This window comes from Capra hircus, chromosome 17, assembly GCF_001704415.2.
Source record: "Capra hircus breed San Clemente chromosome 17, ASM170441v1, whole genome shotgun sequence".
NCBI lineage: Eukaryota > Metazoa > Chordata > Mammalia > Artiodactyla > Bovidae > Capra > Capra hircus.
The window spans coordinates 16079212-16097017 of record NC_030824.1 but is presented as its reverse complement, the minus strand read 5'-3'; the positions used below and the strand labels follow the sequence as shown (position 1 = coordinate 16097017).

The window sequence follows — 17806 nt, the reverse complement described above, 5'->3', positions numbered from 1 at the left end:
GGCGTGGTTTCACAAGGGCCCGCCTCTCCGGGCTTGCGATTGAGACCCCAGGACTCGGTCAGTTGCGGAGAAATCGGGCTGGTGGGCGGGGCATGGACCAGCCCCGCCCTCGAGCCCTGTTTTTCCCGCCCCCCCTCCGCCTTCGGCCGAGTCCGGCTCGCGGGCGGGCCGGGGGCGGGGTTTCGCGTGGCCCGGCCCCTCCCCGGCCCCGCCCCTCTCGTAGCCGCCCTCCCCCGCCGGGCTCTGCTAGCACAGCCGGTTCCTCTTTACATAACGGCGAGGGGCGGCATGGGCTCGGGCCACCGCCTCCGCCCGGCCGCCCGCCCGGACTGTCGCGGCCCGCGGTGGCGACGTCGGAGACAGCAAAGTTTCCCCGGTGCCGGCCCGGAGGCGCATCCTCCCGCAACTGTCAAGCGCTGGCGGCGGAAATGATGAGGCGCTGGCCATTTTCCGAGCCCGGGTTTCCTGCCTGAGCCCCGCTCGAGCGAGCCGCGAGCCAGGAGCCGGCGCGCGGGAGAGAACGCGCCCGGGGCGGGGGCCCGCCCGCCCCCTCGGGATTTCGGGGGGCCGGGGGCGCGCGACGCCATGGGCCGGCCGGGTCCGGACCCCATCTCTCTCAGGTAAGCACGCCTTTCCCAGCGCTCTCCTCCTCCGGGGCTGGGACGGCTTCAATGGGGGACGGGGAGGCCCCGTGTCCCGTTCTGCCCAGTGTCTGCGCACTCCCGCAACTGCCTAAAATATTGTCCTGCTGCTCACTCAGGTGAGGGTATTCAGGGGTGACCGTTCCCCAGCTCCTGCGACACCCACACACGTGTTGGGGATGTAGTGGGGGTAGCTGAGGCAGTGGGGGAGGCGCTGGGAGAGGGTTTGGCTAATACTCCCAGCTGCCTCTTACTGTAGCCTAGCCAGTCCATTTGTGCCTAGAGAGGAGGGGCTGGGGGTCACTGCTTTGGTACCTTGAAAGTGAAAGTAGTCAAATTGAGCCCGTGAGAATGGAAGCGTCCTCTTGGAGTGGGGCACAGGCCTCTCCCTACTCTCCCAGGCCAGGCCATGTGGCTAAGAGGATAGCACTCAGCACCCCCCACCCCCAGCATTCCAGAAACCCCTCTCCCCATTCTCTGCCTTAGGGAGGTGGGGTGGCCCAGGCGCCCCCATGCTGCAGAATCAGGGGGTTCAAAAGGGTTAGGGCTTTCAGAGCTCAATTCTCTTTGGACTGGTACTTTCCCACCCTGGACATGGGGCTGCAGGGGAATCCTTCCACCCCAAAATAAACAGGGACACAAGTCATTGGCCTAATAGGTCAGCAGGGCTGAAAGGTATTTCAGAGGCCCTTAATGCCTGGTGCAGAAATCCCCTCCCTTCCCTCATTCTGTTCCTGGGGGTTTTTGGGACAGTGGGACTGCATTTGAGGAACTGGGGAGGGGGGCCTGCCTGCCATTCCACTTTTTTTCCTTGAGTTTCCTCATTCTCCTGTTTCTCTTCCCCATTCCCGGGGCCACAATGATGTAGGTAAGGAGTTCACTGCCTGCAGCTGGAGGCCTCCATCGAGGGGAATGGCCAGGCCGGACTGAGTGGGAGGAAGTGAAATTGGGCTCCAGGAGGGGGGTTTCTGAACAGAGGGCCTGGCAAAACGAAGTCTGGATGGCCAAGAACCAGCTTTGGGAGCAGGAGGGGTGGAGATCTGCCCTGGGAGATGAGCTTCCTCCGACACCCAGTAGCTGCCCTGCTCAGCTGGGGCAGCCAGTCCGTTCCCATTTACAGTCCAATCCCTAGGGCCCCTGCCAGGGCGGTGGGCACATGCATCTCCAGAGTTGTGGGTGCGAGCTGTGTCTGAATTTCCCATCACTGACCTGGCTGCCAGAACGGAAACAGCCCTGGAGGCCCCCTGGGGCCCAGAGACCCAGCTGTAGGAGGGGGAAAGCGGACTGAGACCCTTTGTCAGGCTGGGGTCAGCAGATGAGAGGCCAGGGCCCGTTGGGGAAGTTGGATGGGTTTTTAATACACTTTTTCTGAGCTTTTTCCCACAACCCCCCTCTGGGAGGGAAAATCCTTTGGAGCCAAAGGGTGAACATTCCTAGAACTCGTGTGAGTCTCTGTGGGCCGTGGAGGAGCCAGCTGGGAAGGGGCTGGACTAAAGAATCAGCTTCTGGGGTCTGAGTTCCTTCAGGGGCTCAGCAGTGACAGAGGAGGGTCGTGGAAGCTTAGGTTCCATACCCCCACTGCTTTTTCCCAGCCGAGGGCATGGGCAAGTGACACTTGTAAGCCTTGGTTTCCCCCTGTGTGAAATGAGGTAATAATAGGTTTGCGGTAGGCATATAATGAGCCTGGCATGGAAAGGTTCAATTACAGGTGGTGGTGATTTTCCTCATTACCATCATTAGTGTTATTGTTACTGGCTGTGGAATGTTTGTTCATCAGCATCCCTTGAGCACCACCTGCGCGAGCAGCTCTGGGGTTTCCTGAGTTCTGGGAGGAGAATTCTGGAGTTCCTGGACAGGGTGAGATGTTGGTGGATCCCGGCTCTGTGGCCCCACCTCAGTTTCTTCATCTGTCAAATGGGTGTGATATTAGTACCTACTTCTTTAGGGTCATTGGAACCATAAATGAGTGAATTCGTGAAGTGTTTAGAATGGCTTGGTCAGGAGGAAGAATAGTAATAAGGAAGAGATTGTTGTTATCTTGCTGTGTGTGCCTTGTTTTTCTTCTCCTTCCCTTCCCCCCTTCTTTTGAATCCTGGGCTTGATCCTTCTCCATTAAAGGGAACTTTCTAACACAAATTCGTACCTGTAGAACTACTGCAATACAGCAGTAGCCTGGGCCCGGGAGGTGCTGGGGGGCCCTGCAGGGGTTCAGCCTGTAGGCGCCGTTGGGTGTCTGGGTCTGGCTGTGCCGCCTCCTGGACAGAGCTTCCTCGGGGGCAGAGGGGGCAGTGATGGAGGCACTTGGAGGGACCTTCCAGCTGCCCTTCTCCCGCACTGCCCACCCTGAGTGGGAGAGACAGAGCACATAGGGCACTCAGTGCTGGCCTTGGCACTCAATTAATAGTGGACACTGTTGTTGTTATTGTTGTTATTCAAATGAGAGGACTTCTCTGTTCAGTTCTTGCTTCTCCCAGTAGCAGCATGGGTTTTAGAACCAAATCTGAGCTTTGCCAGCTTCTAGCTGTGAAGCCTTGGACAAGTTACCTGACCTCTCTGGACCTCAACTGCCCAATGGGGGTTCCAGCTTCTCTTGGGTATATGATCCTATATGTGAGTTCATATGTGAAGGGTATGAGCCTGGCAGAGAGTAGGGACTCCCACTGTGTTGAGTATAATTGCTGTGGCTGTGTGACCTTGGGCTTGTCCCTTAACCTCTCTGAGCTGTGTATTTCCTCATCTATGAATGAGAGCACTAATAGGGTTGTTTTGAGAAGAGGCAGGCACAGTGCCTGGCATGCAGTCAGTGCTTAATAAGAGCTACTGCTGTTAATGCCTGAGAGGGAGACTGGCACTTAATTGCCAGGTTTCCTGGGAAAATGGTCCCCTGGGGGCTGTGGGGTGGTCAGCATCTTTGGCGGAGCAGAACAGGAAGTTCCTTCCATCTGGCAGACGAAAGAAGCCTGTCTCAGAGTCCAGAGGTGTAATACAAGTTGGCTTGTTCCCAGACAGACCCTTTTCCCAGCTGCCCGCCCTCCCTGAGGAAACTGAGGCCAGTAGGCTGCCCAGGGGAAGTGACTCAGCTAGGGTCATGGGCTGAGTCAGGCCTAATTGGACCCAGGAGCTCTGTGCCCCAGCTCCCTGGCTTCCGGGGCCTGAGGTCCCTTGGGGACTGGGCAGGTCCAAACCACAGCTGGACACCCACTGACTTGGGCCCAGAAACCTGGACGACCAGCATTCTTTGGTGGGGACTCTGGGGTCCCAATGGTCACCCCTGGGCTGCTCAGTCCAGCATCCTTCCTGACCACAGGGGCAAGGGGCACTTCCCCAGGAGAGCAAGTCCTCCTGGTGTCCCCTGGCTCCGCCCTGTCCGGAAACCCAGCAGCTGAGCAGATGGCTGGAAGATTTTTCCTCCCACGCCACCCTGTCAGGGGTCGGCTAGGGGGGCCGGGCTGCAGGCTTCCTCATGAACCAGGCAATGGAGCCCCTGGGGGCCTGCCCGGATGTGGGCCCCCACCCCGCTGGCTGGGGTGTAGGAGGGGAGAGCCTGCCACTGCCCTGCATGTCCCCAGGGAGGCCTGGGAGGGAGGAAGTCTGTGCCCGGCTCATCAGGAGCAGACTCACAGGGCGCCTGAGGGGGAGGCTGTGGCCTTGAGGGGCTGGGGGCCTGGAAATGCGATTAGGGGAGGTGGACGCAAAAGAGGGCCTTTGGCACAAAATCGGTCCTTTGAGAGCTGGCACTCCTGTCGTGTCACTGGAGGAGAGTCCCAGAGAGGGTGATGAATGTGGAGAGAGGTGCACAGGAGCGGGAGGGCTTGAGAGCTCCCGTCCTGATATCCTGAAGAGGCAACACCGTCTGGGGGCCTTGGGACACGTGGAGCTGACAGGCTGCCCTGCCATCTCTCTCCACCCAGGGACATTTAAAGGAAGAAGTCCTGTCCTGGGATGGGGGTGGCTTAGAGAGTTCTGCCTATTCTTGGGGGCGGGGCATGGGCCTGGCTCTCCCCACCTCCCGAAGCCTAGCTGGGCTGTTGGCCGGGGTGTCAGGCGGGGGTGGGGGCAGAGGAAGCCAGAGGACATTTCCTGTTCTGGCAGACTGCGCTGGTGTGATGAATGTCCTTGGGCACTCAGCGACCCCAGAGAGAATACCTCGGGGCTCCCTGGCTGCCCAGTGGTCTAGGAGAGACCCCACTTCTCAGCCTCCCTAGGGCCCCAGAACCTCTGCTCTGAACCTCCCATAGGTTCCTCCACAGTCTGACCCAGCATGAGTGGTGTGAAAGGGCAGTGGGCCTCCTGCCAGGCCGTGTGTTGGAATCCCCTCAACTCTCTGGGCCTTCTTGAACAGGGGGGATCTGGGCTCCTGAAGAAAGTCGGTGCTGCAGGCAGGAAAGGCAGAAATGCTTCCAGGAGCCTGGAATGAACCTGGAGGGCTCCTTGGAGGAGGTGTCTTCCTCAGAAGGTGTAAGACTTCCTGCCCAAACATCTGTGAGCTGTAGACCTGGGTGTGGATGGAGGCTCTGAACTGGCTCATTTTAAGTTCACTTGACACAATTTAAAATATTCTCCCTGAGCCTTGGCAGGTGAAATTCCCACAGGTGGGTAAGGGCCTTCTCTGCACCTGGGCCTGATAATGAAGCAGGAAATATTAGCTTTCCCGGATTCCATTATTACCCGGGGTGATTGGACAGAGGAGAGGCTTTTGAGCCTCAGTCTCTGGGGTCCTGAGGCTTGGTGTAGGATGCATTGCTATCTGCCTTAACAAAGGGTCACCGCCAAGCACTGGCTAACCTCACCAGGTTGCCCTTAGCAGGGATGCTGTGGACACTCTGGTTTTAAACTTGGGGGCCTGAAAGGCAGACCCACCTCCCCTCCCCCGTGACATGAGCCCCAGTATGGGCACAAAGGTAGCTGCCCCCACCTCTGTGGTGTGCAGTGGGGAATTGGTGGGTGGGGTGCCAGGATGCAATCCGATCTCTCTCTTCTTGTTGCCTCATCCTTGTCCCTTACCCTGCTGGGGGATTTGGGGAGATCTTGGACCCCTACTTCCTTATCCAGCAGAACTCGCTGTCCTCAAAGCCCTGGATGAGGAGGTGGGAGGGACCCCCCGGACTTGCAGGCCCTCTGTGACGGCTATTCATCCCTTTGGTTGCCCAGATTCCCAGATGCTCCCATGGGTGGGGAGGGGATTGGAGGGGGAAAAAATGCCCCAAAGACCCCTCTCCTCATACCTGCTAGCTGAAGCCTGGGGGACTCCTGGGAACCCACAGGTGATTAGTAGTTGCTTTTCCTGCCAAGAGCTTCTAGGCCCTGTTCCCAGGGTTGGCGTGATCTGATCAGTTGCTCTTCCTCTGTGTCTGGCACATAGTAAACACTCAGTAAATGCTACCTCCTGGGCCAGGGCCCAAAGAGGGGACCACCTTCCTGTGGCCTGGCTGCCTGCCCTGGCCAGGAAAGCTCCCAGGCGTGGCCCCCTCCCCAACACAGGCCACAGCTGAGTGCTCTGGCTGGTGGCTTCCTGCCCAGAGCTCCTGCCGGAGCTGCCTAAGCAATGCTTCTCCCCTGAGAAGGCCTTGTGTTCAGACTCCTGTGACCCACCCCCCCTGCCCTGCCCCCTTCCTGGCCCAGCCAGTGAAGCCTGTGAGACTCTCCCTGTGGCTTCTTACAGCAGGCGGGTCTGACATTCTCTGGAGCTGGCACCCCTCTTTTCGAACAGTAACAACAGCAGCAGCCACTTGTTCCTTGAGCCCTGTGCTGAGGACCCCACAGATATCAGTTCTTAGAATGCTCCTAGTGAATGTCCAGAGAAAAACATGAACCCATTTTACAGATGGGGAGGGGAGCCCTCTCTTCTGCAGCACACAGTGAGGAAGTGGCAGAATGAGGATGTGAACCCAGATTTGGTTGGTATCTCCACCGTGGAGAGCTCATTTGTGGCTCATTGTGGGTTTCTGTCAGTCCATGAAGGTCAGGGGCATGATTGTAAGAGTATGACTGTCAAACAGCAGCCTGCCTCAACCCTGGGAATTCACCACTTCATGCAACTTTAGCATTTCTGGAGTTGGCTGTTCTGACATGCCCCATGGAGTGGGCCGGAGTGCCGTGGCCCTTGGCTGCTGGGGGCAGATGCTGAGGGAGGTGGACGGTGAGCAGTGTTGCTCACTATAGCTGGTGCTCCCAGCAACTGAACAGGCTTTTAATCCCAGCTGTGCCCCTCATGCGCCTTGTGACCCTGGACAGACCATTCCTCCCCCACCTTGGCTTTCTCATCCATCAAATGGGCATAATGCTGGGACTGCCCCTGCCGATGGGGAATGAACAAGTGAAAAAATGCAAAGTATTTAGCACAGAGCAGGGCACGTAGCGTGAAATAGCGTCATTTATTGTTGTTTTTAAAATTTTCACCCTGTGGCTATTTTCCAACCTCTTGTTCAGAGTCGCTGAGGCCTCCTGACTCCAGCAGGACCAGAGTGAGTGAAGTCACTCAGTCATGTCTGACTCTGCGACCCCATGGACTGTAGCCTAGCAGGCTCCTCCGTCCATGGGATTTTCCAGGCAAGAGTACTTGAGTGGGTTGCCATTTCCTTTTCCAGGGGATCTTCCCGACCCAGGGATCGAACCTGGGTCTCCTGCATTGTAGGCAGATGCTTTACTGTCTGAACCACCAGGAAGACCTGAGTGAGGCCTTTTTTCTTCTCCTCTGGATAATCATTCACTGGGCAGTAAGTCTTCCTTGTGGTGTGCATTTAGGCACTGATCAGGTGTTTTGTGGGGGGCTTCTGTGTGGGGTTTGCATTGATCGCTAGCCATGGGAGCTCTGTGCTTCAGTTTAACCACCTGTAAAATGGGAGCAATTATTGACCCTACCTGCTAGTGCTGTTGTTAAGCCTGGGAAAGTTAATGTTTTGCAAAAGCAGTTAGAAAAATGCCTGATGTTTAGCAAGTATTGAGTACACACCACTCTTCCTGTGGGGAACTGGAGTAGGGGGCCCAGTGAGGAGGGCTGCTGGCCCCTGCCTGAGTGGTGAGGGAGCTTGCAGTGGACACAGCTGTTCCGAGAAGGCTCTTCCCAGGGTTGGTCCTGCAGCTGGGCTTTAGGTCTCTGATGTACAGGGGCAGACAGGGTCAGGTGTTCCAGACAAAGGGACAGGCCTGGGTGCCTAGGCAGTGGGTTGGCCCAGCAAGAAGTGCTCATCAGTGAATGCTGGCCACCACACACCTGCTGGAGGAGCCAGAGGTTGCAAATCCAGCCAGCTTCTTGTATTCCTACCTTCATTCATTCAGCAGGTGTTTATTGGGCTCCTGCTGCATGCTAGGACTTGGGGTTGGAGCTGGAAGTGGCTCCTGGCATTGTGGAGTTCACAGTCTGGTGGGGGAGAGAGTCACTCATTAAATAATCACAGTGATTGAATGAGAGCATGTGCGCGGAAAGACAAGTTCAGGACTCAGTCACCAGTGAGCTCAAGGAAGGCTTCCGAGTAAGACTGGAAGCAGCTTGGGAGCAGGCAGGGCACAGGGACACCTGATGCAGTGGCCCAGCAGCAGCCAGTGTGAGGGCCAACCACACAGGGTCTCGTGGATGGGACAGGCGCTCGGGTCTGGAATCTGGTTTCCCAACCTGTGAGCACAGTGCTGTGTCAAGGTGTGCTGTGGCCAAGGGGTTAGCCAAGGAGAGGTCACCCATACTTTCAGGTAAAACCCTCTCCTTCAGCGACAGGGTGGTTTTCTTGGAGTGTGGTGGCCAAGGACACATGTGGCCCCTCTTCCTTCCCTTCTGCCCACTGTGTACAAAGTGCCTACTGTGTAGCTGCCAAGGGCCCTGTAATGTGCAAAGTCGTCAAGTGTGTGCACAGCACCCTCCCAGCTGAAGCAGTGGCACCCACTCCATGCCTTCTGGGCTATGCTGCTGTGATCAGCTGCAGGGTCACCACCAGGACCTGGAGATGTAGAATGGGGTGGGGCAGAAAGAACCCCAGTTTCTAGGTTCAGAGTCTTACCTTGAGACCCCTTACAAGGACTCCTTTCAAGGTCTTAGAAGGTGGATACTGTGCTGCTCCCCATTTGACAGATGAAGAAACTAGGGTTCAGAGAGGTCTGATGAGAGGCACAAAGCCAGTACTTTTCTGTGTCTGTATATAATGTAGCTCCAGGAGAACAGGAATTTCTGTCTCTCTGGTTTGCTCCTGTATCCCTAGGGCCTAGCACAGTGCCAGGCACACAGTAAGTCCTCGGTAATATCAGGGTGGGGTGAGTAGACATCCATGAGTATGTGGTCCTCAGCAGGGGCCCAGGCCCAACCTGGCTCAGTTGGAAGGAAGGACAGTACTGATGGTAACGAGAGAGGGGCAGGGTTCAGCACCGTGGACAGCAGAGGGTAGGGGGCTTCTGCACTTCAATTGTGTAGGAGCCCCAGTTGCGATGAACAGGCAAGGGTCACCTGTCGCAACATTCCCCCATCAGAGCAGGAAGTACCTTTGTACCCCTTATGAGTCTTGTTAATTTATTCCTTTTCATCTTTTTATGTTTATTTTTATTGACACCAGTAATATACTCTTATTGTAACATTGATTACAAGACTTATTAGGCTTTCTGTAGGTTCCAAAGCCTTTCCATTTAATTCAGTGAATCCTCATAACACTTCTAGGAGGTAGGTGCAACATGGTCCCCATTTTACAGATGGGGCAAGCAAGGAAGAAAGACATCACAAACCAGGGTAACAACTCGTAAGCAGTGGGATTTGAATCTAGGCTCCAGGCGCCATGTTCTTAACCAGATTTTCTAGAGACAAGTAAATCTTTCTTGGTTACTTCCCCTCTTGCACCCCAACTTCTGACTCTTTCCCACAGGTCACTACTATTGCTGCATGGGTTTGCTGCAGCCACATCTTTCTTGCCCATCACTTAAATACATTTATGTACACATAGAATTTGTAGTTTTGCTTTGTATGTTCTTGTAAATGGGATCATGAATGGTTTCTATTGATAAGTGGTTTGCTTTTCCCCTTAATGCTGTGCCCTGGAGACTTCCCAAGATGGTAGCATAGATCTTCTTCCTTTTGGAATATGCTGTAGCACATTCTGGCTTGCAGATGTATCACAGTTTGTTTCACCAGTCTCTGACTGATAGGCATTTAGGTTGTATTCATTGTTTAGTTGCTCAGTCGTGTGCGACTCTTTGTGACTCCATAGACTGTAGCGTACCAGGCTCCTCTGTCTGTGGGATTTCCCAGACAAGAATATTGGAGTGGGTTGCCATTTCTTCTCCAGGGGATCTTCCCAACTGCTGCATTGGAAGGAGGATTCTTTACCACTGAGCCACCTAGGAAGCCCTTAGGTTGAATTTACCCTTTCCCTGGCTCAAACAGTAAAGAATCAGCCTGTGATGTGGGACACCTGGGTTCGATCCCTGGGTTAGGAAGATCCCCTGGAGAAGGGAATGGCAACCCATTCCAGTATTCTTGCCTGGGAAATCCCATGGACAGAGGAGACAGGCAGGCTGCAATCCATGGGGTTGCAAAGAGTCTCACAAGACTGAGCAACTAAGCACAGCACTTTTTCCCTATTATAAATGTTGGGGCAGGAAGCACCTGGAAGGGGATTGTCCTGTACATGTCTCTCTGCTCAGGTGGGAAACTGTTTCTCTTGAATACTTACAAGGGGAATTACTAGGTCTGAAAATGATCCTCCCAAGCTGCCGGCCCAAAAGGCTGTACTCCCCCAGTACCGGCAACATTGTAGGGGAGTGCTCATTTTGGTATCTTCACCAGCACTGAGTATTAAGGAAATTTTCGCTTTTTGAGGTAGTGCCTGGTGACCAGCATCTCTGGCGGTGGTATTGTGGTGGTCTGCCCAGCCGTCCACTCCCTCCTCTGTCGCGCACTCCCCACCGTGTCTTTCAGCCTGGCCGCTCCACCTCGGTCTCCGCCATGAACGGGCCCACCCTGCAGTCCTCCTCGGCCTCGTCTGCGTCCTCGGCCTCCACCTCGGCGGCGGCCGCCCCGTCCCCGCGGGGCTGGAGCGAGTTCTGCGAGCTGCACGCGGTGGCCGCGGCCCGGGAGCTGGCCCGGCAGTACTGGCTCTTCGCCCGCGAGCACCCGCACCACGCGCCGCTGCGCGCCGAGCTCGTGTCGCTGCAGTTCACCGACCTCTTCCAGCGCTACTTCTGCCGCGAAGTGCGCGAGGGCCGGGCGCCCGGGCCGCCGGCACCCCGGGCCGCCCCCGCCGCCCCCGTGCGCGACTACCGTGAGACGGGCCGCGGGTCCCCGGCCAAGGCCGAGGCGGCCCCCGCCGAGCCGGGCGCCAGCTCCGCCGCCCCCGCCCCCGGCCTGCCCAAGGCCCGCAGCTCCGAGGAGCTGGCCCCGCCGCGGCCGGCCGCCACCTGCTCGTTCCAGCACCTGCGCCACAGCCTGCGCCACATCTTCCGCCACCGCTCGGCCGGCGAGCTGCCCGCGGGCCCCGTCGCCACCAACGGGGAGGCCGGCGAGGCCCCGGCCAGGCCCGGCCTGGCCAGGAAGCTCCTGCCCTGGAGCCTGGCCCGGGAGCCGCCGCCCGAGGCCCTCAAGGAGGCGACGCTGCGGTACAGCCTGGCCGACGAGGCCTCCATGGATAGCGGGGCGCGCTGGCAGCGGGGGCGGCTGGCGCTGCGGCGCGCGGGCCCCGACGGCGCAGACCGCCTGCTCGAGCTCTTCGACCCGCCCAAGGTAAGACCCCGCGCACGTGGCTCCGGGTGGTGACACTTTCCCAGCAGAAGGCCGCACAGTGCCCAGGGGACTTTTAAAAAGTGAACTGTTCCCTCAGAGAATCATTTCCCATTTTTAGATAGTACAGAGCTCCCTTAGACGCCACACTCAGTTTTGCTTCATGTTTCTTTGTTACAATGCCGTGCACATTCGTCGTATAATTAAGGAATAAACGTTGGAACATGACTGTTAACTGGACTCTGAGGGTCCTTTGGATTCCCCTGGTTTTCCCCTGAGGTCCCTTTTCTGCCTCAGGACACCAAGTTCAGTGTAGTCGTCATGTGTTCTTAGGTACCTCTTGGCTGTGATGAATGGTTCTTCAGCCTCGTTTCCAGCGGCCTTGGCGGTTTTCAGCAGCACTGGTCAGGGATTTTGTAGAATATCCAGGGACACCATAGATGGGCATCATGTGGGCCGGTGGCAGCCTGGGTCAGGGTCCTGAAAAGCCTGACCCCGGTTGACCCTGACAAATAGGATTTCTCCTAAGGAGTTAAAAACTGTGGTGGAATTCCTTAGAGGCCTTCCATGCTTTGTGAATGTCTTACTTTCTTTGAAGTTTAGATTTTTTTTTTTTTTTTGTCTTTTGGGACACAATTCCAGTGGTGCAGTTGAGGCTGAAGGGTCGTTGTCGTCTGGACACCTGCAGGACTGCATCTTTGACCAGATGTGTCAAGCTGATGGGATCCTGTGGCCTTTAAATTCCCTTCTTTTTGTGGTTCTGTTATGTCCTAGGCCCTTAGTCTAGAGAGTGAGCAAAGCAGATCCCAGCCCTGGGGGGGTCACCGTCAGGGTGGAGGAGACCAACAATTATTCATTCATTCAAAAAATACTTGTTGAGCAACTGCTCAGCACTAGTTGCTGGGGAAGCTGGTGTCCTGGTAGGGCTATTGAAGGAGTAAAATGACCAATGAACTTGGAATTATAAATTGTAACTTGTGTTCTGAAAGAGAGAAATGGAACCTCTGGGAGGAGGTCCTAATTTGGGGGGTGGGATGGGATGTTGTCAAGGAAGCCGCTTGTGTGAAGTACCTTTCCTTTTTAGACTTCACTGTGAAGTCATACTCACATGCTGAGCCGTGTGAAGTGCGTCTGAAACCTCACAAGGATCTCTGTGTTTGTACGCCCAGTGCCCTGGGGGGCTCCCTCACACCTCTTCCACATCAGCACCCCCCACATTGACTCATGCCCCTCTGGATTGCATTTCTCCCTTTTGACCTTCATATAAATGGAATCACACAGTCTGTGTGTGCATGCTAAGTCGCTTCAGTTGTGTCTGACTCTGTGGGACCCCATGGACTGCAGCCTGCCAGGCTCGTCCATGGGATTCTCTAGGCAGGAATACTGCAGTGGGTTGCCATGCTCTCCTCCAGGGGATCTTTCTGACCCAGGGATAGAACCCACATCTGTTACATCTAACCTGCCTTGGCAGGCGGGTTACCACTAGGGCAACCTAGGAAGACCGGAATTGCACATTACGTTGGTTTTTATGTCTGGCTTCTTTCACCCAGTATATTCTGGACATTCGCTCATGCTCTTGGATGCCCTAGAGTTTGTTTCTTTTTATGGCTGAGTAAATCCAGTCTGTTGTATGGATGTCCTTCAGTTTGTTTATCCGTTTACCGATTGGTGGATATTTGGATTGTTTCTGCTTTGGGACTTTTACAAATCATGCTGTAATGAAATTTGTTCTGAGGTCTTTGTCTGGACATATGCTTCCATTTCCCTTTGGTAGATTCCTAGAAGTGCTAGGTCATATGGAAAGTGCAGGTTTAACTTTGTAAGAAACTTCTAAATTTTTTTCCAAATTGACAGCACAGTTTTGCATCCTCATCAGCAGTGTATGAGTCTTTTTTTCTTCTCTTCAGTGGATGTATACTGGTATCTCAAATTGCGGCTTTAATTTGTATTTCCCTGATGACCCATGAAATTAAGTACCTTATCATGTGATTATTGGCCATTGGGACTGGCTCTTTTTTCAAGTGTTTGTCATTTTTATTGAGTTGTCTGTCTGTTTCTTATTGATTTATAGTCTTTATATACCCTGAAGGCACTTTCTTTGTCCGTATATCTTCTGCACTGTGCTTATCTTTTTACTCTTTTAATGGAATCCTTTTGTGAACCTAAGTTCTTGATTTTAATGTAGGCTAAAGTTTATCGATTGCTTTCGTTTATGGTTAGTGCTTTTCCTGTCCCATTAAGGGAATCTTTGCCTGCCAAGGGTCATGAAGCTCTTTCTTGTCGTTTCTTCTAAAAGCTTTATTGTTTGGGCCGAATCATCTTGACAGGCCTTCACAAGATCCATCCTGAATTACGGTGTGAGGTAGGGGTCACAGCTCTTCCGGTTCTGGTGCTGCATGCTGATGTGACCCTCTTTTTCCCATTGGATCGCATGTGATGCTACTGTCAACCTGAATCTAGCATCCATCTGTGTGCTCCTGGACCTTCTGTTCATTGGCCTGTGTGTCTGTCCTTATGCCAACACCACACTGTCTTAATCACCAAAGTTTAACTTTGAATCTTGAGGTAACTTTTCTTTTGTTTCCCAACTGTGCTGTGAGGCTTGTGGGAATCTTAGTTCCACAACCAGAGATTGAACCCCTGCACCCTCATTAGAGGAAGCATGGAGTCCTAACCACTGGGCTGCCACTGAGGAGGTGACTTTGGAACTGAGACCTTTTTTTCGGCTGCACTGGGTCTTTGTTACAGTGAGTGGGCCTCTCTGGTTGAGGCACTCAGACTCCAGAGTGCGTGGTCTCAGTAGTTGTGGTGCACGGGGTTAGTTGCCCTGTGGCATGTGGGATCTTGGTTCACAGACCAGGAATCGAACCCACATCCCCTGCATTAGCAGGCAGATTCTTAACCATTGGACCACCGGGGAAGTCCCTGAACTAAGCTCTTACTGAGATAAGAATCGCTGGGTTTCGGGAAGAGCATAGGGAAAAGGCACGGAGATGGGAAAGCATTTTGCATGTTTTGAAGAAAGAAGCACAGAAACGTGGTGGGGTCACAGAAGGGGAAGATGGCTCTCAGGGGAGGAGGTCCTGTGGAGTTAGTATTTTATTCCAAATGTAACATGAAGCTGTTGGAAAGTGCAGATAAAAACTTTTACTCATTGTTTTAAAAAGTATCAAGGCTCTGACACCATGAAAAGCAAATAACATCCCAGATACATGGTCTTACCTGCATGATAACGTGCGATTCCCTGTAAAACTTTTAAGAACTGCTGCTTCTTAAAACAAACCGTCTTAGAAAACCCAGCGCCAGGAGTCAGGCAGACCCAAGTTCAAACAATGAATTAGCTTCGTTCTCAGCTGCAGATCCTTAGGCAGGTGCTGTCACCTCTCTGGGCCTCAGCTTCCTCCTCTATCGAGCTGAGCTGCTCAGAGTTCGCACTTTGCGTGGCTGTTGTGTTACTTGGGAGGGCGCCTTTGCTGAGCGCCCAGCACAGGGAAGGCTTGGTGTTTCTGGTTGTTGTGGTTGTCGTGGTAGTGAAATGATTTGGGGACTTATTATTTGGTAATAAGTCAGTGCAGATTTATTTACTGCTTTGGGCCCTTGCTGTCTGGCTGGGATGCACGATCAAGGCTCCTGTTCTTCAGGAGCCCAGGGTCAGAGCACCTGTCAGAGTCCTTAGGGCTCAGAAGTGGTGTCTGGCCCCGGAGAAGTGGACCTGGGGGTGGCAGCTGGGTCCTGGGCTCGCCCCTCCCCCCAGGCCACCTGGGCCTCTTTCATAGGCTTGGTAGTTGCTGTGTGACCTGGGGTGTCCCCCACAAAGTAAGGAGCCCTGGTGGGGTATCTCTCACCCCCTCCACAGGGTGTCTGAGCAGGTTCTAGCTCTGTCCGCTGCTGACAGCTTCCCTTCGGGATTAGAACAGCCTGGGGCTCTTCTGAATGTTTCCTGGAGTGACTTGGAGCATCCAGTCTAGGCTGAAGATACCTAGACTAGAAGTCTTGAGTGTGCCTGCCTAGTGGGTAGCCTTGACCTCTGACCCTGGAGTTGTCTATGGGAGCAACTTCTTGATTTATTTTTTAATTGGAAGAAAGTTGTTTTACAATGTTGTCTTGCTCTCTGCCATACGACACAAATCAGCCATAATTATACATATATCAGCTCCCTCTTGAGCCTCTCTCCCCACTCCACCCCTATGGGAGCAACTTTAAACAAAGGCAGTGACTTCCCTGATGGTCCAATGGTTAAGACTCTGTGGGTTCCAGTGCAGAGGGCACAGCTTCCATCTCTGGCAGGTGAACTAAGATCTCACATGCCGGGGCAGCTGAAAAAAAGTCAAGAAAGGCAAAGGAGGGTGTGACAGCAAAGGCTTGAGCTCTGGATTCACACCTGAGCTCTGTCACTTGGATGGTGCTCAGGCAGAAGAGGCTTGGAGGACAAGAAGTGAGAGAGGGCACTGCCCAGGGACATCACTCGGGGCGTGCACCCCTCCTTCCCCCCGGAAGTCTGAGGCTGGGTGGTCGGCAGCTCATGGGTGTGCCTCCCCTGGAGTTGTGTCAGAGCTCCGCCTCTGACCAGTGCCTCTGACCCTGGGCCGGTCAATTCTCCACTCACAGCCTCAGTCTAGTTGTCTGTAAAGTAGGCGTGATAGCAGCAGCCAGGGCTCAAGGGTCACCGTGAGGGCTGTGGTGGGAGGGAGCCAGCCATTACAGGCGGTGTGTAAGCGGAGGCCACAGGCTGCTGCAGTGGATGTTCAGAGGGGGTGGGAGGAGCCAAGCATAGTTCATTCCCAAAGTCCAAAGTCTAAAGTCTAGTTTCAGTGGCATCACTGCAGGTGGGGGGGGGGGGGAGGGGGGCGGGACAACCCTTCCTTCTGTGTGCCGGCCCTCAGGGGAGGCTGGGGATTGTCCCTGGGGGGTGGTCATCAGAGGCCCCTTGGTGGGAAGTGACATCTGGGATGATCGAAGGTGCCACTCCTGGAAGATTGGGTGAAGGAGTCCCATGCTGAGGAAACGGCAAGTGGGAAGGCCCTCGGGTGGGCATGAACCAGGAGACTTGGAGGAACAGCCAGGCAGCCAGGGGCTGGAGTAGAGGGCAGAAGGGAGGAGTGAGGCTGGAAAGGTGACCGGGCTGGGTTGGGCGGGGCCTGAGGGAGCACTGTGAGGATTTTAGGTTTCACACTGAGAGCAGTGGGAGCATGTGAAGGATTTAGGGCCAGAAGCGGGTGTGACACCTGCTCAGCAGTGGGAATGGGCTAGAGAAACCCTCTGGGGCTGCCTGTGGTCTTCCGGTGTCTGGGAGAATGTGGCATGATTCTTCTCCTAGAAGACCCTCTTGTTCTGTGGCATCTCCCTCCCCTTAGGCATCTCTGAGCTCAGGCTGGGGGTTGCTGAGGAAGCAGTCTGTTTCCTTAAGTAACCATTACCACTCACCAGGAATTGCCCTAAACACTTGACCCTCAAGTCCTTCCCATGAGGTCAAGCTTATCGGCCCATTTGACAGGTAGGAAAACCAAGGCCGGGAGAGGCAAAGAAACTCAGGCTCATGCTGCTAAGGAGATCTGAACCCTGTTCCCAAGGGTCCCTACTCCTGAGCCCCCAGCCACACTGTTGAACGGCCCCCCTCCAGCCATGGGGTGCAGGGCACCAGCTCCTGGCCAGGCCAGGCCTAAGATGTGCCATCCTGCTCGGCAGTTACAAACAAGAAAGATGGACTGATTGCCAGTATTTACAAACCATAAAATGGAGAGGTTTCCTATAAGAGCCCAACTTCTGGTTTCTCATATGAATTGGTGGATTTGGCAGTGCTGGGCCAGGCTCACTTGGAGTGCACCCCAGCCTGGCCCCTGCGGACGGAGAACCTGACTGGGGTGAGGGGTGGGTCCCAAGGTCAGGGAGCAATTACAGGGGTTGGGGTTGGCTAGCCTGGGGGGCAGGGCTCTCCTAGGAGCTGGAATCCATTTTCAGTGGAGCGCATTTGGGCGGGCCATGGCCTGAGGGCCAGCTCTTTGCTGTTTCCAGTCTCAGTTTCCCCACATGTCCAGGCCTGGTTTGGCTGAGGGGATCTCAGAGTCTGGCCAGCTTTGCCCGGTCTGAGGGCTGAGCCTCAGTTTCTCTCATTTGTACTGTGGGAGTACTGATGGACTTGTTAATAGTAGGTGCTGTTGAAAAACGCCCTTTTAGGCAGCATCTGTTTGGCACTTGTTATATACTAAGCACTTGACTGTCTGGGCTTCATTTACCCCTCACAGCAGCCCTGTGAGGGGGCTGCAGCGATTACCCCGATATCACAGATGGGGAAATTGAGTTCAGGAGAGGGGAGGTGACTCGTCCACAGTCGCACAGCTCAGAGCATCGGAGACGGGATGGGAATTGGGCATTTGGGCTGCACCTGGTGCCCAGTGAGTCTCCAGAGGATTTACTGTTATCATGGGTGGTGGAGCTGGTGGTATTTAGCCAGGGGCCCTACCTGGGTGGGTGGGGG

At 54.8% G+C, this 17806-nt stretch overlaps 1 protein-coding gene across 4 annotated transcripts in view; it reads left to right on the top strand.

The window, feature by feature from the left end:
* The window catches only part of SH2B3 (SH2B adaptor protein 3), a 37685-nt gene continuing 20091 nt past the window's right edge, over window positions 213–17806 (top strand). For 3 of the 4 annotated variants that reach the window (XM_018061251.1, XM_018061250.1, XM_018061248.1), the window contains exons 1-2: window positions 213–620; window positions 10534–11334. In XM_018061251.1, the coding sequence (XP_017916740.1) occupies window positions 10561–11334 (774 nt within the window). In that variant the 5' untranslated portion in view covers window positions 213–620; window positions 10534–10560. Of the gene's footprint in view, window positions 621–10096; window positions 11335–17806 lie in introns of those variants that run through there. The other variant, XM_018061249.1, reaches the window with a different exon arrangement.